The sequence below is a fragment of the Heterostelium album genome, assembly GCF_000004825.1.
Source record: "Heterostelium album PN500 unplaced genomic scaffold PPL_scaffold12, whole genome shotgun sequence".
Classification (NCBI taxonomy): Eukaryota; Evosea; class Eumycetozoa; order Acytosteliales; family Acytosteliaceae; genus Heterostelium; species Heterostelium album.
Window position 1 is genome coordinate 670297 of NW_008805074.1, and position 18970 is coordinate 689266.

At 36.0% G+C, this 18970-nt stretch overlaps 6 protein-coding genes across 6 annotated transcripts; 1 reads left to right on the forward strand and 5 right to left on the reverse strand.

Moving 5' to 3' along the window:
• Positions 1-119: 119 nt before the first annotated feature.
• abcB2 (ABC transporter B family protein) lies at positions 120-4328 on the reverse strand (the record flags this gene model as incomplete). The annotated part of the gene is made up of 3 exons (XM_020581006.1): positions 120-2874; positions 2912-3036; positions 3156-4328. The coding sequence occupies 3 exons, from the start codon at positions 4326-4328 to the stop codon at positions 120-122; spliced, it is 4053 nt and encodes a 1350-aa protein (XP_020428591.1).
• Positions 4329-5210: 882 nt separating this feature from the next.
• On the forward strand, positions 5211-7136 carry PPL_10226 (uncharacterized protein; the record flags this gene model as incomplete). The annotated part of the gene is made up of 2 exons (XM_020581007.1): positions 5211-5226; positions 6910-7136. 2 exons carry the CDS (start codon positions 5211-5213, stop codon positions 7134-7136), a joined length of 243 nt encoding a protein of 80 aa, XP_020428592.1.
• A 225-nt stretch (positions 7137-7361) lies between these two features.
• Positions 7362-10256, reverse strand: PPL_10227 (uncharacterized protein; the record flags this gene model as incomplete). Its single annotated transcript, XM_020581008.1, has 1 exon — positions 7362-10256. The coding sequence occupies one exon, from the start codon at positions 10254-10256 to the stop codon at positions 7362-7364; it is 2895 nt and encodes a 964-aa protein (XP_020428593.1).
• Positions 10257-10321: 65 nt separating this feature from the next.
• On the reverse strand, positions 10322-11437 carry PPL_10228 (ABC transporter B family protein; the record flags this gene model as incomplete). Its single annotated transcript, XM_020581009.1, has 1 exon — positions 10322-11437. One exon carries the CDS (start codon positions 11435-11437, stop codon positions 10322-10324), a length of 1116 nt encoding a protein of 371 aa, XP_020428594.1.
• A 1681-nt stretch (positions 11438-13118) lies between these two features.
• On the reverse strand, positions 13119-15520 carry DG1122 (E set domain-containing protein; the record flags this gene model as incomplete). Its single annotated transcript, XM_020581010.1, has 5 exons — positions 13119-13885; positions 14001-14285; positions 14407-14553; positions 14661-14900; positions 15007-15520. 5 exons carry the CDS (start codon positions 15518-15520, stop codon positions 13119-13121), a joined length of 1953 nt encoding a protein of 650 aa, XP_020428595.1.
• A 469-nt stretch (positions 15521-15989) lies between these two features.
• abcF1 (ABC transporter-related protein) lies at positions 15990-18548 on the reverse strand (the record flags this gene model as incomplete). The annotated part of the gene is made up of 2 exons (XM_020581011.1): positions 15990-16048; positions 16442-18548. The coding sequence occupies 2 exons, from the start codon at positions 18546-18548 to the stop codon at positions 15990-15992; spliced, it is 2166 nt and encodes a 721-aa protein (XP_020428596.1).
• Between the last annotated feature and the right edge of the window lie 422 nt (positions 18549-18970).

Sequence of the window (18970 nt, forward strand, 5' to 3'; positions counted from 1 at the left end):
TGATATATAAATATTAATAAATATATTTTGTTGTTGCTGAGTTGGAAGATTGTTTTTTTTTGTTTTTTGTTTTTTTGATATTATTATAAATTTTGTTGTTGTCCAAATACAGATTTGATTTAAAGTTGTCTTTGTACTAAATTGGCATAGAATCCATTCATTTCCAAGAGTTGTTGATGATTTCCAATTTCGACGACTTTACCACCTTTGACAACTGCGATAATGTCAGAGTCGATGATGGTACTGAGACGATGAGCAATGACAATTGAGGTTCTTCCTTTCATGACATTATCAAGTGCTTCTTGTACAACTGTCTCGGATTTGGAATCGAGAGCACTGGTTGCTTCGTCCAACAAGAGAATCTTTGGATTACGAATGATTGCTCTTGCAATGGCAACACGTTGTTTCTGTCCACCTGAGAGTTGTGTATACTTATCACCGAGTTGAGTGTCGTATCCATCCGGGAGTTGATCGATGAATGAATGAGCATTGGCTGCTTTGGCTGCTGCAACAACTTCTTCCATGGTGGCATCGGGTTTACCGTATCTGATGTTCTCAATGATCGATCCGGAGAACAAGAATGGTTCTTGACCGACCAAACCGAAATTGCTTCTCATCCATGTCAAATTCATATTGGTAATTGGAACACCATCCAAAAGAATTTGTCCTTGTGAAGGATCGTAGAAACGCTCCAACAAACCAATGACAGTTGATTTACCACCACCGGAATCACCGACCAATGCAACTTTCTTTCCAGCTGGAATGGTGAGTGAGAAGTCGTTGAAGATCTGTTTGTTTGGACGTGATGGATAGGCAAAGTTGATATTTCTAAACTCGATGTCACCTCTGATATCTGGAAGAGTATCACCACCTTTGTTGAATGGATCAATCTTTGAGATCTTATCGATGAGCTTGAAGATAGCGTTGGTGGCAACTGTTGCTTTGGCCATGTCTGGTGCGAAAGCAGCGGCATTTCCAACACCCATAGCTGACATAACAATGGCAAAGAATACACGTTGCATCATACCGAATCCATGGATGGTGTTTTGAATGTAAATACAGTGGTCTTTGCTGACTCCATAGATGTAGTCGGGTGGAACACACTTGTTAATGTCGGATTGTGGTGCTTTCCATTCACCTTCTGAGACCAATTTACCTCCGTACCAGTAACCAAGTGCCCAAATCCAGAACATTGTTGCTTGAGTGAAACCAAACACCAAACCAGCAGTCAATGCCTTCTTCTTGGCGATCTTAATTGGATCTTCCAATGCAAACTTGAATTTGTCATAGACCTTCTTCTCGGCGGTGAATGAACTGACAGTACGAATACCACCGATCGCTTCGGTTGCGATCTGACCGGAACGCGCGTACGCTTCTTTTCCTTCCTTGGAGAAACCAGCCATGAAATCCATTTCAACTTTACCGGCGAAACCAATGATTGGAACGGTTGCCAGAATGACAAGAGTCAACTTCCAACCGGCGATGAATGCAATGACGAGACCGGCTACCATTGTAACGATGTTTTGGATGATCAAACCAAGACGTTGACTTGTCATACCTTGTACCAAGGTGGCATCGGTTGCCAAATTAGCAGTGAGAATACCGGTGGAGTTTTGTGGCATATCGAACCATCCAATCTCCTGACGGATAATCGAACGGAACGAGAAGTAACGGAGATGATAGGTGAGAACTTCACCGATGTAGGTGAAAGAACAGATTTGGACAAAATTGGCAAGACCTGCGACTGCAGCCAACAATAAGAACCAAAGACACAATGTAATGGCATTGTCATACATATTGACAGAGTTGAAAACCTTGAGAATCTCAGAGAAAATAATTGAGAAAACTGGCATGATCGCACCGTTTGCCAAAGCACCAATCATACCGAGCAAGAAGAATGGCCATTCGGCTTGATTCATCTTGGCAATACGGAGAATTGGAACTTCAGACTTGACTTCTTCCTTCTTTTCTTTCTTCTTCTTCTTCTTCTTCTTGTCGTTGTTGCTTGAGGAGTCGAGATTGCTACCTTCATCATTGCTGACTTCTTCAGTGTCGGAAGTAGTATCTGAGGAATTACCTTGTTTATCGGAATCATCAGTGGATTTAACACCACCATGAGTACCTTTACCTTTACCTTTAAGCTTCTTCTTGGCGTCTTCGTCACCGGATTGTTGACGTTGGACGAGAGCAGTGTAGACTCCATTCATTGCCAACAACTCTGAGTGAGTTCCTTTCTCAACGATAGCACCTCCACGAACAACAGCAATGACATCAGCACCTTGAATAGTTGTCAAACGATGAGCAATAACAATAGTAGTACGACCAACCATGAGTTTATCGATGGCTTGTTGTACGAGATGTTCATTTTGAGTATCAAGAGCACTGGTTGCTTCGTCGAGCAAGAGAATCTTTGGATTTTTGATCATAGCTCTTGCAATGGCAATACGTTGTTTCTGTCCACCAGACATTTGAACACCTTTCTCACCGACTTGAGTGTCATATCCTTCTGGAAGTGCAGAGATAAAGTCATGAGCATTCGCTGTCTTGGCTGCTTCAATGATTTGTTCCATCGATGCATTTTCATTTCCATATCTGATATTATCAGCAATTGAAACACCAAACAATGTTGGTTCTTGTGAGACTAAACCAATATTTTGACGAAGACATTTGACATTGATATCTTTGATATTGACACCATCCATCAAGACTTCACCATCCAATGGATCATAGAAACGTTCTAATAAAGCGATAACAGATGATTTACCACCACCGGAATCACCAACCAATGCAACGGTTTGACCTTTCTTGATTGCCAAACTAAAGTTATTGAAAATTTGTACTTCTGGACGTGATGGATAGGCAAACGATACATTTCTATATTCAATATCACCTTCGGCAACATGTTCAATACCTTCCTTTGAGAATGGATCCGATCTTTGATTTACGATCAATGACCTGATAGATCTTGTAAGCAGCACCTCTACCATTTGCGAAATTTGCAAGATTTGGAGCTGCTTGTCCTAAAGCCATAGCACCCTAGTATGAAGAATAAAGAAGAATAAGGAAAAAAATTATTGAGGAAAATTGGAAAAAGAAAAATGTTGTTAGAAAATTAAATGTTTAAATATGCTATAATTCAATAAATATCTACATACCATAATAACAGCAAAGAATACAGTTAATACATCAGAACCTTGCCAGTCACGACCAGCAACTGGATTGTAGGTTTTATCGGTAATCAATTTGGCACCGTACCAGAATGCAAGACTGTAGGATCCAAACATAACAAAGAATACAGATCCAATACCGATACCATTCATTACACCCTTTTTACGACCGATAACCAAAGCATCCTTTAGATTATTGGCATACAGTTGATTCTCACGTTCCTCACCAGAGAAAGTTGCTACGGTTCTGATTGAACCGATCTTTTCTTCGGCGACAGCACCTGCTTTGGCGTATGCATCTTGACCTTTCTTGGTGAGTTCTGTCATCATCTTGGTCATGAAAGCACCACATGCTGCGAGCAGAGGAGTAATGGCGAGAATAACCAATGCAAGTTGCCAACCATTGACCAAACCAACAATGAAACCAGAGATAAAAGTCGAGGTGAAATGAAGGAAATTACCAACTTTCTCACCGATTGCCTCTTGGAAAAGCTGAGTATCCGAGGCGATACGTGTGGCCAACTCTGATGATTTGGTTACGTCGTACCATCCGATTTCCTGACGGAGAATCGCTTTGAGATATTGTTTACGACAACGGACAGATTGACGCTCACCAGCTACTGACCAGCAAGTTACCTCGAGGTAACACGCAACGAACATACCGATACCAATATACACGAAGTTCAATGAAACCTTTGAGATTTCATCGATGAGTGAGAAGTTATCTTTTCTCAACTCCTGATAGGTGAAAACATTCATGACTTGACCGAAAACAATGGAGATGGCTGGCATTGCAACACCAGCTGCAATAGCACCGATCGAACCGATGACCATCAACAAGATTTCAATCCATGTAGCGAAACGGAACAACTCAAAGAATCCAACGGTTGGTCCTACTTCGGGTTCGCCTGGTTTCTTCTCGTCTTTCTTTTTTGACTCGACGATGGAGGGTGTAGCAGAAGAATCGGGAGTCGATTCCAGCTCACCGTTGGAAGATGGCGATGCTAAAGGCGATGAATCATCGTTGGCCAACGTATCGACTATTGGTTTCATAACTAGGCCATCTTGATGGAAGTCAGTATCATGTTTTTTACCTTCGTCGTTTGTGTAATCGTTGTGATTATCACTATCAGCTTGTCCACCAACGTTATTTTCATCCATTTTTTTAACTTTTTGTATAGGTATAAAAAAAGAATTACTATTACTTATTGGATTTAACTATTTGTTGAACACTGATTGTGTTTATTAAATGAAAATCTAAAAAAAAAAAAGACTTGGTTGTTGGGTGTTAGCGAAGCGATTTATTTTTAAATTTAAAAAATGTATTGGAACCACACACAAGTCTGTTTGCCTGGTGAATTGATGATTTGCAAAAAAAAAAAACAGAACCGATTGTAAATAAAAAAGATTTCCAATCCGATATTTTTTTGTTTTATTGTTATTTTTTTTTTTTTCGTGTTTGTTTTTGGGATTTATTTTTTGTAGTTATGTTGATGTTTATGTGTGCGAATCATATTGTTTATTAGTCACTGTTAGAATAATAAACAATAAAAAAATAAAGATGTGTATACCAGGGTTTTGGTATTCTGTGAAAAAAGTCAGGATATAAAAATATCCAAAGTTTTTTTTGGCAATTTTTTAGTAAAAGAACAAAATTTGATGGTTTGAAAACCTTCATGATTTCGTATCATGTGAGTTAAGTAATTACCTTTTTTGTATAATTAATTCAAAACAAAACTGTATTTTTGTTTTTACAGCATATTATAAATATAATTGATAAAGTTATAAATAATTATTTATTTTAGTCTTTTTGGTAAAACATTAATTAACTTTTGGGTTTATATTTATAGATAAAGCTGTTTTTTTTTGTGATTGATCGTTTTGTAGATCTACATAGGTGGGTTGATCCAAAATTTTTTGCACTAAAAAATAGACCACCACATCATGATTTAAGCCAAAAACAAAAACAATTTAATGAATTGTGTGTGGTTAACTCTAAATTAATTTGAATTTTCTAATTTGTTTTGCTAAAAAGTAAGAATGATGAATAATGTAGGTGGTATGTGAGTGATATGTTTGCGCAAACAATACATCATTTTTTCGTTGCAATGACATACACATATTTATTATAGTTTTTTTTTTGTTTAAAACCGATGAGAGTTTTTTTTTTTTTGTTGTTTTTGAAATTGGATTGATATCTTTTGGGTTATTGGACAAGCCGATCTAACCACAAACAAGCAAATCAATGAGTCATTATTTATTTTTGATACCCCACAACCTTTGAACTTTAGTTAGGTCATGGAAGGTGATGTCAAAACCAAATAACAAATATATTACAAATTAATACATACAAATTACGCAAATCTGATGAATATAAACAAGCAGTGGTTGTTTGTTCAAAAAATGTGAATGTTTATAATTGTTGTTGTGTTGCAATTTCGAAATTATTTATAAATTACAAAAAAACAATTGTTTACCTTTAATTATTATTTAAAAAGATATTTTAAAACATAATATAAACAATCTTGAATAACAAAGCGTTTGAATCCGAATTCAAAATTAAAGGGGTATAATAAAAAGTCAAATTTACCACCCCACACAGAGTGTGAAATTCGATTAGTTTAAAAGTCCACAAGACAAACACAATAGTAAACTTGAATTTTCAATTACACATTTGTAATGGTTATACATTTATTTATTTTTATATTTTTACCTTTTTACCTTTTTATTGTTGTCAACAAATTGTTATTGTTATTTTTTATGCTTTTTACAAATTTGAATTAATGCTTTAAATATTATATAAGATTTAAAGAAATAAAGATTCAAGTAAATGAAATGAAAAAACAAAATGAAACTATAAATATTTATAGTTATTTTTTATTAAAGTTTTAGTATAATTACTTTTTACTAGTATTTGTTGACTCTCTTTGGGATAGGCAACGAATGGTTATTTTAGATAGAGGGATATCTTTTTAAACTAAAGTTTTGCTAAAGATCAGCTATTTTTCCAGGAAATGACATGTGATAAAAAATGAAAGAGGTTCTTCAGCAGTGTACACCCTTAAATTCTACTAATTTTTAATACTGATTGAAATGAATCTGTAACCACTATCAATTTAAAAATAAACCCGCCTAAATTGTCATAGAACCTCTTGATTTTTTTTTTGTAAAACCAAAAATAAATTGGTTTTTTTACACCCCCATTACAATTTGTTTGGCATTTATATTTTTAAAAAGGTTTATTTATTTTTTTTTAATCAAAAAATATTTTTAAATAATTAAATCGATAGTTGTCATAATTTTTGGAAACCCAAGTATCCCAATTGAAGATAATACTCAAAGTCAAAGTAAAATTACTATTATTAAATAATAATAATCACCAGGGCTTATTTGTTAAATTTAATGCAATTTGGTTATGAATGATAAAATCGTAACTCATTTTGATTTGCATTCTTTCCTTTTGATATAATTTCATTTTTGAATATTTGATTGAGTCAATGTCACTCTTTTAATCAATGTCATTCTTCTATTAATTTGAATTTCTATTGTTTTTTACATGAACAATTTTAATTGTTTGGAAAGTATAAATACTGGCAATGGAGTAGTTGTATTATAACATCAATTATTAATCAAACAAATAATAAAATGACTCTTATCAGTATTATTAAATTAATATATTTATATATTTAAAAAAGAAAAAAAAAATTCATTTATTTATTTCTAATCAAAATTTTTTATTTAGAATCTATTTCATTGTTAGGTAACTCATTCTCTGGTTTCGAGAACAACTCTACCTACAATATTGCAGGAACCTCTGGAAAATCAACTATCGATTCTGAGAATCAAGAACAATGTTTTGGTTGGGGTAGAAGAAGAAGAACTACCACTGTTATCTTTGGTGATGTTAATGTCTTCAATGGTGGTGGAGGTTGTTGTGGATTTGGAAGTTGTGGAGGTTTTGGTTTTTAAAACTCAACACTTATTTTATTATATTTATTTTAAACAAATAAAATTTATTATCTTGTTAGTTTAATATTTAAAATAAAAATACTTTATAAATAAAAATTAGTAGTTTACTTTTTATTACTTAATAAGTTTTAAATAATTTAATGATAGGGTGAATAACAATCTGACAACACATTCGGTTTGTGAGGTCATTGATTTTTATTTGTTTATTGTTGTAGTCAAACAGATTTAAAGTTGTCTTTGTACTAAATTGGCATAGAATCCATTCATTTCCAAGAGTTGTTGATGATTTCCAATTTCGACGACTTTACCACCTTTGACAACTGCAATGATATCGGCATCGATGATGGTGCTGAGACGATGAGCAATGACAATTGAGGTTCTTCCTTTCATGACATTATCAAGTGCTTCTTGTACAACTGTCTCGGATTTGGAATCGAGAGCACTGGTTGCTTCGTCCAACAAGAGAATCTTTGGATTACGAATGATTGCTCTTGCAATGGCAACACGTTGTTTCTGTCCACCTGAGAGTTGTGTATACTTATCACCGAGTTGAGTGTCGTATCCATCCGGAAGCTGTTCAATAAATGAATGAGCATTGGCTGCTTTGGCTGCAGCGACAACTTCTTCCATGGTGGCATCGGGTTTACCGTATCTGATGTTCTCAATGATTGATCCGGAGAACAAGAATGGTTCTTGACCGACCAAACCGAAATTGCTTCTCATCCATGTCAAATTCAAATTGGTAATTGGAACGCCATCCAAAAGAACTTCACCCTGGGCTGGGTCGTAGAAACGTTCCAACAAACCAATGACAGTTGATTTACCACCACCGGAATCACCGACCAATGCAACTTTCTTTCCAGCTGGAATGGTGAGTGAGAAGTCGTTGAAGATCTGTTTGTTTGGACGTGATGGATAGGCAAAGTTGATATTTCTAAACTCGATGTCACCTCTGATATCTGGAAGAGTATCACCACCTTTGTTGAATGGATCAATCTTTGAGATCTTATCGATGAGCTTGAAGATAGCGTTGGTGGCAACTGTTGCTTTGGCCATGTCTGGTGCGAAAGCTGCGGCATTTCCAACACCCATAGCTGACATAACAATGGCAAAGAATACACGTTGCATCATACCATATCCGTGAATGCAAGTTTGAATGTAGATACAACGGTCGTAGCTAACACCATAGATGTAGTCTGGACCAACACATTTGTTGAGATCGGATTGTGGTGCTTTCCATTCACCTTCTGAGACCAATTTACCTCCGTACCAGTAACCAAGTGCCCAAATTAAGTAGGTGGTTGCCTGAGTGAAACCATAGACAAGACCAGCAGTATTGGCTTTCTTCTTGGCGATAGCAATTGGACCGGTCAAAGCAAACTTGAATTTGTCATAGACCTTCTTCTCGGCAGTGAATGAACTGACAGTACGAATACCACCGATCGCTTCGGTTGCAATTTGGGCGGAACGAGCATATGATTTCTTGCTGTCCTTGGAGAAACCAGCCATGAAATCCATTTCCATTTTACCGGCGAAAGCAATAATAGGAACGGTGGCCAAAATGACAAGTGTCAACTTCCAACCGGCGATGAATGCAATGATAAGACCAGCGATAATGGTAACGATGTTTTGGATAATCAAACCAAGACGTTGACTTGTCATACCTTGTACCAAGGTGGCATCGGTTGCCAAATTGTTTGTGAGAACACCAGTTGAGTTCTCTGGCAAGTCAAACCATCCAATGTCTTGACGGATAATCGAACGGAACGAGAAGTAACGGAGATGATAGGTGAGAACTTCACCGATGTAATCGAATGCACCGGCTTGGAAGATATTGGCAAGACCAGAAATGACAGCGAGTAACAAGAACCAGAGACACATCTTGACAGCTTCATCGTAGACATCTTTAGAGTTGAAAACCTTCATAATCTCAGAGAAAAGAATTGAGAAAACTGGGAAGATTGCACCGTTTGCCAAAGCACCAATGGTACCGAGCAAAAAGAATGGCCATTCGGCTTGATTCATCTTGATAATACGTGAAATTGGAACACTGGACTCCTCTCCCTTCTTCTTGTTCTTCTTGTTCTTCTTCTTCTTGTCAGTATCACCGGATTGTGATCCATCGATTGAAGAATCGTTGCTCTCTTCAACTGAAGAAGAGGAAGCAGAGTCAGAAGTGTTGGTTAATGTCTTCTCATTATTATTTCCTGTTGCAACGCCTTTGGATTTGAGTTTCAATTTGGTTTCGTCGTCACCGGATTGTTGACGTTGGACGAGAGCAGTGTAGACTCCATTCATTGCCAACAACTCTGAGTGAGTTCCTTGTTCAACGATTGCACCTCCACGAACAACAGCAATGACATCGGCATCTTGAATAGTTGTCAAACGATGAGCAATAACAATAGTAGTACGACCAACCATGAGTTTATCGATGGCTTGTTGTACGAGATGTTCATTTTGAGTATCAAGAGCACTGGTTGCTTCGTCGAGCAAGAGAATCTTTGGATTTTTGATCATAGCTCTTGCAATGGCAATACGTTGTTTCTGTCCACCAGACATTTGAACACCTTTCTCACCGACTTGAGTGTCATATCCTTCTGGAAGTGCAGAGATAAAGTCATGAGCATTCGCTGTCTTGGCTGCTTCAATGATTTGTTCCATCGATGCATTTTCATTTCCATATCTGATATTATCAGCAATTGAAACACCAAATAGTGTTGGTTCTTGTGAGACTAAACCAATATTTTGACGAAGACATTTGACATTGATATCTTTGATATTGACACCATCCATCAAGATTTCACCATCCAATGGATCATAGAAACGTTCCAACAATCCAATAACAGATGATTTACCACCACCGGAATCACCAACCAATGCAACGGTTTGACCTTTCTTGATTGCCAAACTAAAGTTATTGAAAATTTGTACTTCTGGACGTGATGGATAGGCAAACGATACATTTCTATATTCAATATCACCTTCGGCAACATGTTCAATACCTTCCTTTGAGAATGGATTGATCTTTGATTCACGATCAATTGTTTGGAAAATCTTGAAAGCGGCACCTCTACCATTTGCGAAATTTGCAAGATTTGGAGCTGCTTGTCCTAAAGCCATAGCACCCTAGCATGGTGATTAAAGAAAAATGTTGTTAGAAAAAATATAATTCAAATATTTATAGTTTAAGAACTATTTCTTACCATAATAACAGAAAAGAATACAGTTAATACATCAGAACCTTGCCAGTCACGACCAGCAACTGGATTGTAGGTTTTATCGGTAATCAATTTGGCACCGTACCAGAAAGCCAAACTGTAGGAAGCAAACATAACAAAGAATACAGATCCAATACCCAAACCGTTGTAAACACCTTTCTTACGACCAATCTTGAGTGCTTCATTGAGATTGGCAGCGTATCTAGCATTCTCACGTTCCTCACCCGAGAAAGTTGCTACGGTTCTGATTGATCCAATCTTTTCTTCGGCGACAGCACCGGCTTTGGCGTATGCATCTTGACCTTTCTTGGTGAGATCGGTCATCATCTTGGTCATGAAAGCACCACATGCTGCGAGCAATGGAGTGACGGCGATAATAACCAATGCAAGTTGCCAACCATTGACCAAACCAATGATGAAACCAGAGATAAAAGTTGAGGTGAAATGAAGGAAATTACCAACTTTCTCACCGATTGCCTCTTGGAACAGCTGAGTATTGGAAGCGATACGTGTGGCCAACTCTGATGATTTGGTTACGTCGTACCATCCGATTTCCTGACGGAGAATCGCTTTGAGATATTGTTTACGACAACGAACGGATTGACGCTCACCGGCAATCGACCAACAAGCAACTTCGAGATATGATGCGAAAAACATACCGATTGCGATATAGACAAAGTAGAGGGCGACAGCCGAGATTTCTTTGTAGACATCGAAATCTGGTCTTCTGAGTTCTTGGTAGGTGAATACATTCATAACCTTACCCAAGACGATGGAGAGTGCTGGCAGTGCAACACCGGCGGCAATGGCACCGATCGAACCGACAATCATCAAGGCACAGTCGAGTCCGTCGGCAAAACGGAACAATTGGAAGAATCCAACATTGCTGTTGTCTTCGACGGGAGGTTTGTCTACCTCGTCGGTCTTCTTTGGCGAAGAGGATCCCAAGGCAATTACGACATCTTCGTCGCGACCAGGCGTGCTGGCGTCACTATGAATAGCGGGTGGCAAATTTATATTGTTACTATTTAATGGCTCCATTGGAACTTCATTAAAATTATTGTTGTTGTTGTTTTCGTCCATTGTTGTTGACGATTGAAAAACAATGGATTCACTACAACGATATCACTACAACTAAGATTAATACTACTACTTTCTTCTAAATTTATAATTGGCTTGATTTTTCCAATCCAATCTAATTTTACTCGTGTTTAAGAAAATAATAATATTATTTTAGAAATAGTATTTGTTTCGATTTTTCTATAGATATATAAATTTGCAGAATTATAAATTCCCAACTATACTATATACCTACTAATAAAATAAATAATAATAGTAATTTGATTGATTAAATTTAAACTTTAGATCTATAAAAAAAGGAAAACAAAACTATTTATAAAAATATTATTAACTAAAAAAATATATATGAAAACTATAATAATTTTAATACTATTATAATAAATATATATATAAACTGAGAAATAAAATTAGGTTAAATAGGAAACAATGAACAAATGATTTATGAATTGATTGATGAGATGAGTAGAGAAGGAAGAGTGTGATTTAATTTAAAATTAGTTTTTAGTTATAACAATGTAATTACTTAAAATTAATTTAGAACTCACCTATGTGTGTGTGTTGTGTTTGGGCTTATAACCACCAGATGTAACCAACGAATTGATTGGGTGATTTGATGTCAAGTGAAGAGTGTCAGTGGGTGCAGATTTAGTGTTTACCACCAAGATAGATACCACCGAACTGAAAATAAATAAATAAATAAAAAGTGATATTTGATTTTTGATACAAAATGATATTTAACAGTATTCCTCTGCTTTTTCTTGGCGATCTTTTTAATTTTCAACTGTTGAAACTCACCAAACTTAAACCAAAAATATAAAGTCGTGAGTTGAGTAGTCAGCTACTTACCCCATTATTTTAGAGGAAATTTCTCAATAGATTAGAGAAACTAAAATTATCAAAAAAAAAAAAAAAAACGAACAATGCCAAAACGTGTCACAAATGTCAAATGTAACCCACCTTTCGATTTGATAAGAAAACAATTAGGCGGGTTACAATTAAGGAAAAAAAAAAATTAAAAAAAAAGTCAAAAAACAAAAATAAAAATAAATATTTTCCCTCCCATTTTCTTTTACAACGATTTCATTATTTTAAAAAAAAATTTAAATGTAACTGATAAATCAATGAATCATACGCGATTTTAGGATCTTGATTGACGTCAATCTACACCATGTTTATTATGATTCGATACATTTTATAAGGTTGTCGTGTTCATTCATCAATGCCAAAAAAAAATTTTCATTTCCAAAAACAAACAACAATGCAATAAATTAAATTATATTTTTAGTGGTTATGTCTTGTTTCGCAAGATATTCTCACTAATACTCATATATGAGAAATATCCTTGGAATTTTATTTTGAATACACATTTTTTTATTTTTATTTTTTACTAACTTGGGTTGGAAAAAGAAGAGGTAGTCAGGTCAGATCTACTATTTCATCCATCCTTCCTTCCCTCCTCCCTGGTAAGCTTAATTAACCTTACAATTATAAAGATTGTTGTTTTATCAACTAAATTAAAATATATATACACGATCGACAACAATAGGAAGATGATGATGATGACGATGATGAATTCATGCTTATCGGGTTGGGTTGTAATATTAATATAAAATCTTTGATATAAAATAAAAATAAAATAAAAATAAATTTGTTTTTTTTTAAAAGTTATAAAATTAATTCATTTTTATTTTGTATGAAGTAATTCATGAGGTGGAGAACATACTAATACTCTAATTGGTAGACTCCAATGAAGTGTGTCGACAAATGGGATGTTGTGTTCATCGTTGTTAATGAGTACACCGACTATAGGATTGTTTTCATAGCGTTTGTGTCTTGTTGTTCCTGTAGATGCTCCACCTGTGCTTCCACCACCACTGCCGATGAGTCCGCTTACACTAGAGTTGTTGGAGGTCGATGCACGTACACCAGGCAAACTGTTCGAACTGCTGTGTAACACGTCCTCCGAGATCATAGCACCGCTATCCGAGCTGATATTACTCTCACTGTCACTCGGTATCTCTGAGATCACTCGATTACTCACAGACTTTGAGAGTTGTTGTAGATGTTGTGGTGGTGTAGATGGCATCGATTGTGATTGACTCAAATTATTATTATTATTATTATTGTTGTTGTTTACAGCTAAGTTTGATTGTTGTTGTTGTAATTGTTGAGGTGTTGTAGTTGTAGTTGTAGATGTAGTAGTTGTTCTTCCTAAATCTTCATTATAAGAACTACTCTTTCCAATTGATTTGGTTGATTGTAAATGATGATGTTGTTGATGATGTTCATGTTCAATCTCCAATGAATTCGATCTCGACATACTAGAAGGTGTTGTTTGTTGGTGATAACTATTACTATTGCTATTGATATGATGCAGTGTTTGTTGTTGCTGACCATAAGGATTCTTAACAGGTGTAACAAATTCAAACTTTAATACCCATTTTACAGACACTGCATTGATATTTCAATTAATTAGTTAGATAGATAGTTAGATTAGTTAGTTAGTTAGTTTAACTATTAATTAGTAATAAACTATTCATTCATTTCCATTCATATCATATCATACCATGTTTAGTTGAGAATTCTTGTGATGCTTCTACAGGTATATGAAACATAAAGTGAGTCTGTCTGACGTTGGTCGTATATTCATGAAGTTCACCGTAGAGTCTTCTGTTTGATTTGCTTCGAGATGACTGTTGGTATTTCGGTTCGATAGTCTCTTCACACTCTAGCTTAACCAATATCTTATAGCAAGGTATGGTTGCAATAGAGAAATCAAAGGTTCCACATACAGTGTCACCCAGTGTAAATGCTGTCTTTAATATTGAGAATGTTGCTAACTTTTCTGTTCCTTTCGATATATTAATTGATACTGTAACAAGTGAGAGATATATATATAGATTAAACTAATTAGTAAACCAACCAACTAACCAACGAACCAAACTACTACTAATAATGATAATAATAATTACCTGGTACAGAATATTTATTAAGCAAATCTATAACTGATTTTCTTGTATTGTTAGAGTCATATTGAGAGAGATTCTGCGGATATGGTACAGGAAAATATTGTGATTTCTTGAATGCTGATATTGGCCATTTCGATACTATCTCTAAATCTAGAATCGATGATTAGTCAAAAGTTTAGTTAGATTTGATTGATTGATTGAAATAATTAATTTATAACTATTAGTAAGTATGTTTTTTTTGTTTAGTTTATAGATACTTTTATTTGTTTCTTGTGGTGTCTCAGTGCAACCCTCTTCGAATTCGTGATTCGATATGTTTAGTTTGAACTTTAGTTGACGGAGTGCTGAGGCAGGTGTTAGAATACGAATTGGAATGGTGAGAATCTGTGCTGGCTGTGTAAAGAGTTGTGCTGCTATCGAGAGGAAGTAACTATATCGTAAGCTAGTTCCTTTAAACGATGGTGGTAACGATGATGGTAATGTTATATAATAAATAACTTTTATAATATAGGTAGGTAGTGTTTGTTTGTTTGTTGTTAGATTAGATCGGATTAGTTGATAACAAAAATGAATGTATGTATTGTATCTTAGTTGACGACTTACAAGATTTAGTTTGTCCGACTGGAATTTGAATGTCGGATGCCAAGATGGTTGTCGGAGATGCAAATATCGAACGACCATTCTCACCGGTGTCGGTTATGTTTGGTAGTGAAGTGGCAGTAGATATTCCACCGAATAGACCTGGTGCACTACTCTTCTTTTGTTGTGCTTGCAGTTGTTGTTGTTGTTGCTGCTGTACTTGATATTGTTGTTGTTGTTTCTTTGATGATGATGATGATGTAGAATTCAATTTTGGCGATGAACTAGACATCCTAAAGTACTTTGGTTCAACTATCATATTTCCATAGACTTGTGTTGTAATCCATGATATCGATTCATTTATCTTATTATTACTATTGTTACTATTGTTATTACCATTACTATTATTACTACTATTATTATTGGATATTATAATTGGAGATATCAATGATTTATTATAAATATGTATTCTACAGAATAAAGTATCACCAGGAAAGAATACAGCTGATTCTAGAACACATTCAATTGAGATTGTCATTACTTGTTGGTGTGATCACACTGTACTGTGTTTAATATATATTTATATATCAAATAAAATATGGTGTATTATTACAGTATATTATTATCTACCATAGATAACTCTATCTATTTTCTCGATGTTTAATTTGGTTTTATGATTGTGTAGTTTTATGATTGACTGATTTTTTTGAAATTGAATGTAATGATAATTTAATACCCACAAAAATGTTTCACAAAACTGCTGTTTTAACTTAATAATGTCTAAGAAAAAAGTCTAAGAAAAATATGTTCATAAGGTAGGTAGTATTTCAAATAAATTGATTAGTAAACGGATATAATAAAATAAAATAATAAAAAAAGGAATTTGTTGTTTTGGAATAAGATATTCTTTTAGATTTTTAATAATAAATTAATTTATCTACAAAATAGTAATAATATTGTTGTTGTTTGATGATGATGATGATGGTTGAATTGGAATCCGATCAAATTCAACCTCCAAATCCATCAATTAATCTTTTATCTTGTTTTCCTATCTTTTTACTGGTAACTATTTTTCTGTACACTGATTTTCACTTTAAAAAATAATCTTTTTTTTTTTTCTTTTTGGAATTTAGCTGTTTCCAAAAAAGTAAATTGCTAAAGGAATACAGGATAATAATTGATTCATCCTCTTTTTCTTCTTCTTTCTATTTCTATTTCTATTCTATTTCTATTTCTATTTCTATTTCTCTATTTCTATTGTTTTTATATTTTTTTTTCTATCTATATTATTACTATTACTTTTTAAATCTAAATTATTTTATTTTGGATTACATTGTTCAAATCTAACTCTCTATCTTATAGATTCCAAACTATAATTTATTAATTGAAAAAATAATGTTAGTAAACCATATAATACTTGATAATATTAAATTTAATATTATGTGTAGTTGATTCTTACTTTGTTTCTTGTAATCACTCCAATCACCATCGAAAACCTTTACTTCCTTTGCTTCATTGTCTTCACCGTCAAAGTACCAGATTTCATCACAAACCAAAGAGATTAAACGTTCGTCGTGACTGACCATGAGAATTCCACCTTGGAATTCGTTGAGTGCCTGACAGAGGGCGTCGACAGTGTCGATATCCAAATGATTCGATGGCTCGTCCAGTAAGAGGACGTGTGGCTTGGTGTATGCGATCTGCGAGAGGACAACACGCGACTTTTGACCTCCGGAAAGTGTGTTGACGGTACGCAGTGCGAGATCTCCGCTCAGACCAAACTTACCGAGATGGGAACGAGCGGTTTGTGGATTGGTACCGGGATAGGTTGTGAGGAAATTGTCGAGTGGCGACTTGGACAAGTCGAGCTGGTCGACGAAATGCTGTGAGAAACGCGCGAATCTCAGCTTTCCGTGGCGGACAACGAGACCTGAGGTTTCGTTCAGCTCGCCACACAGCAGACGCAGCAGGGTGGTCTTACCGACACCGTTGGCACCGACCAACGCTACACGACTGTCCATATCGATACCCAAGTTGAGATTCTTAAATAGCAGCTTGTCGGGACTGTAACCGAAAGAGACGTCTTGGAACTGGAGAATGGGCGGGGTGATTGGTTCAGGCTCGAGGAATTGCAGGGTGATCGTTGGGTCGTCCATCACCTCTGAGATCAAGTCCATACGCTCGAGCTGTTTGATACGCGATTGCGCCATCTTGGCACGCTTGGCATTATAACGGAAACGATCGATGAATGTCTGGATGTGTTTACGCTGTTGTTGTTGCGCGTCAAATGCACGTTGCTGTGACTTGAGACGATCGTGACGCGTCGATTCAAAGGTGGCGTAGTTACCCTTGTAGTAGTCGAGCTTACGATTGTTGAGATGAATGATATCGGTGCAAACGGCGTTCAAGAACTCACGCTGATGAGAAACAATCACCAGAGTACGTGTCCAATTGATGAGGTAACTCTCCAGCCAGAGACAGGCAAACAAGTCCAAATGATTGGTGGGCTCGTCGAGCATCAGCACGTCGGGCTGTATGAAGAGTGCACGTGCCAGCGAGATTCTCATACGCCAACCACCAGAGAACTGCTTGGTTGGCTGCGCCTGCATTTCGTCGGTGAATCCGAGACCGGCCAAGATGGAGGCGGCACGCGACTCGGCGGTGTGCGCGTCGATCTGGTTGAGCTTCTCGTAGATATCGGTGAGTTTCGACGAGAGATTGTTACGCTCGTTCTCTGGCATAGCATTGAGACGCGCTTCCTCCTTGAGAAGACGGTCACGCTCGACGTCCGCCTCGAGCACACAGTCGAGAACGGTGGTGTCGCTTCCGTGTACTTCCTGCTCGACGTGCAAAATCGACAAGCTGTTGGTGATCTCAATCTCACGCGATGCAATATGACGCAACAACGTTGTTTTACCGGTACCGTTTCTTCCTATCAGACCGTACTTTCTGCCGAAATTCAAGTGGAGATCAGAGTTTATCAGCAAATCCATCTTACCGTAGTTGAGCGAGAAGTTCTCGACGTGAATGTCACGCGACAAGTTGGTGCCACGCACCGTCGACATGAGCATTGTTTGCTGTGCTTTCATCTGCTGGATGGCGGCGAGTGCAGCGTTCTGACGGAGCACCTTTCGCTCCTCACGCGCGAGACGCGCCTCTTTACGCGCGTTATAACGACGCTCGTTCGCTTCGAGCTGCTCACGATTGACAATCGATATATTCTCCTCTGGCTTCATCCAGGCGACGGCGGCGTCGACACGGTCGTCCAGCTTCTGTAGCGATACGGGCTGAGTGAGTTGCTGGAGTGTCGACTTCTTGCCGACCTTGACGACACCGGCCACCACCATCTTCTCGACGAGCGACTTGCACAACGAGTTGACCTCTTGATCGACGGCGACATCCTCCAAGAATGGCGACAGAATCTCAATCAACTCGTCCATATCGTTGGTGACTGCTTCATCTTCAAACACACCACAAATGTAGTCGACAATGGTGTCATCCAATTCCGATGCCTTTGATCCCAATGTTGATTTTACAACTTCTTTAATTTGTGTTGAAACAGCCATAACTTTATTCTTATTATTATTATTATTATTATTATATTATTATTATTATTATTATCCAATATTTATTTGTTTTAAATTATCTTTCTTTTATAAATCTATTTAATAATAAACAAAAAAAAAAAAAAAAAAAGTATAATAAAAATGTTTTTTAAAAAATCAAAATAATAAAAAAAACAAAACAACCTTTAGTTTTAGTAATAAAAAGTGTTAGTTGAATATTACTAGTAATAACATAGTTGATGTTCATTAATTGCTCATCATTTTATGATAATTAATGAATATGGTTATGATACTCACTACTTGAGAAATTTAGAATAATATACTAAAACTTTTATATTTGAATAACTATCCTATTGATTTTTTTTTAGTTGTTCTTTGATTTTGAAAACTTTTTAATATAATAGTAGAATAATACAATTTAT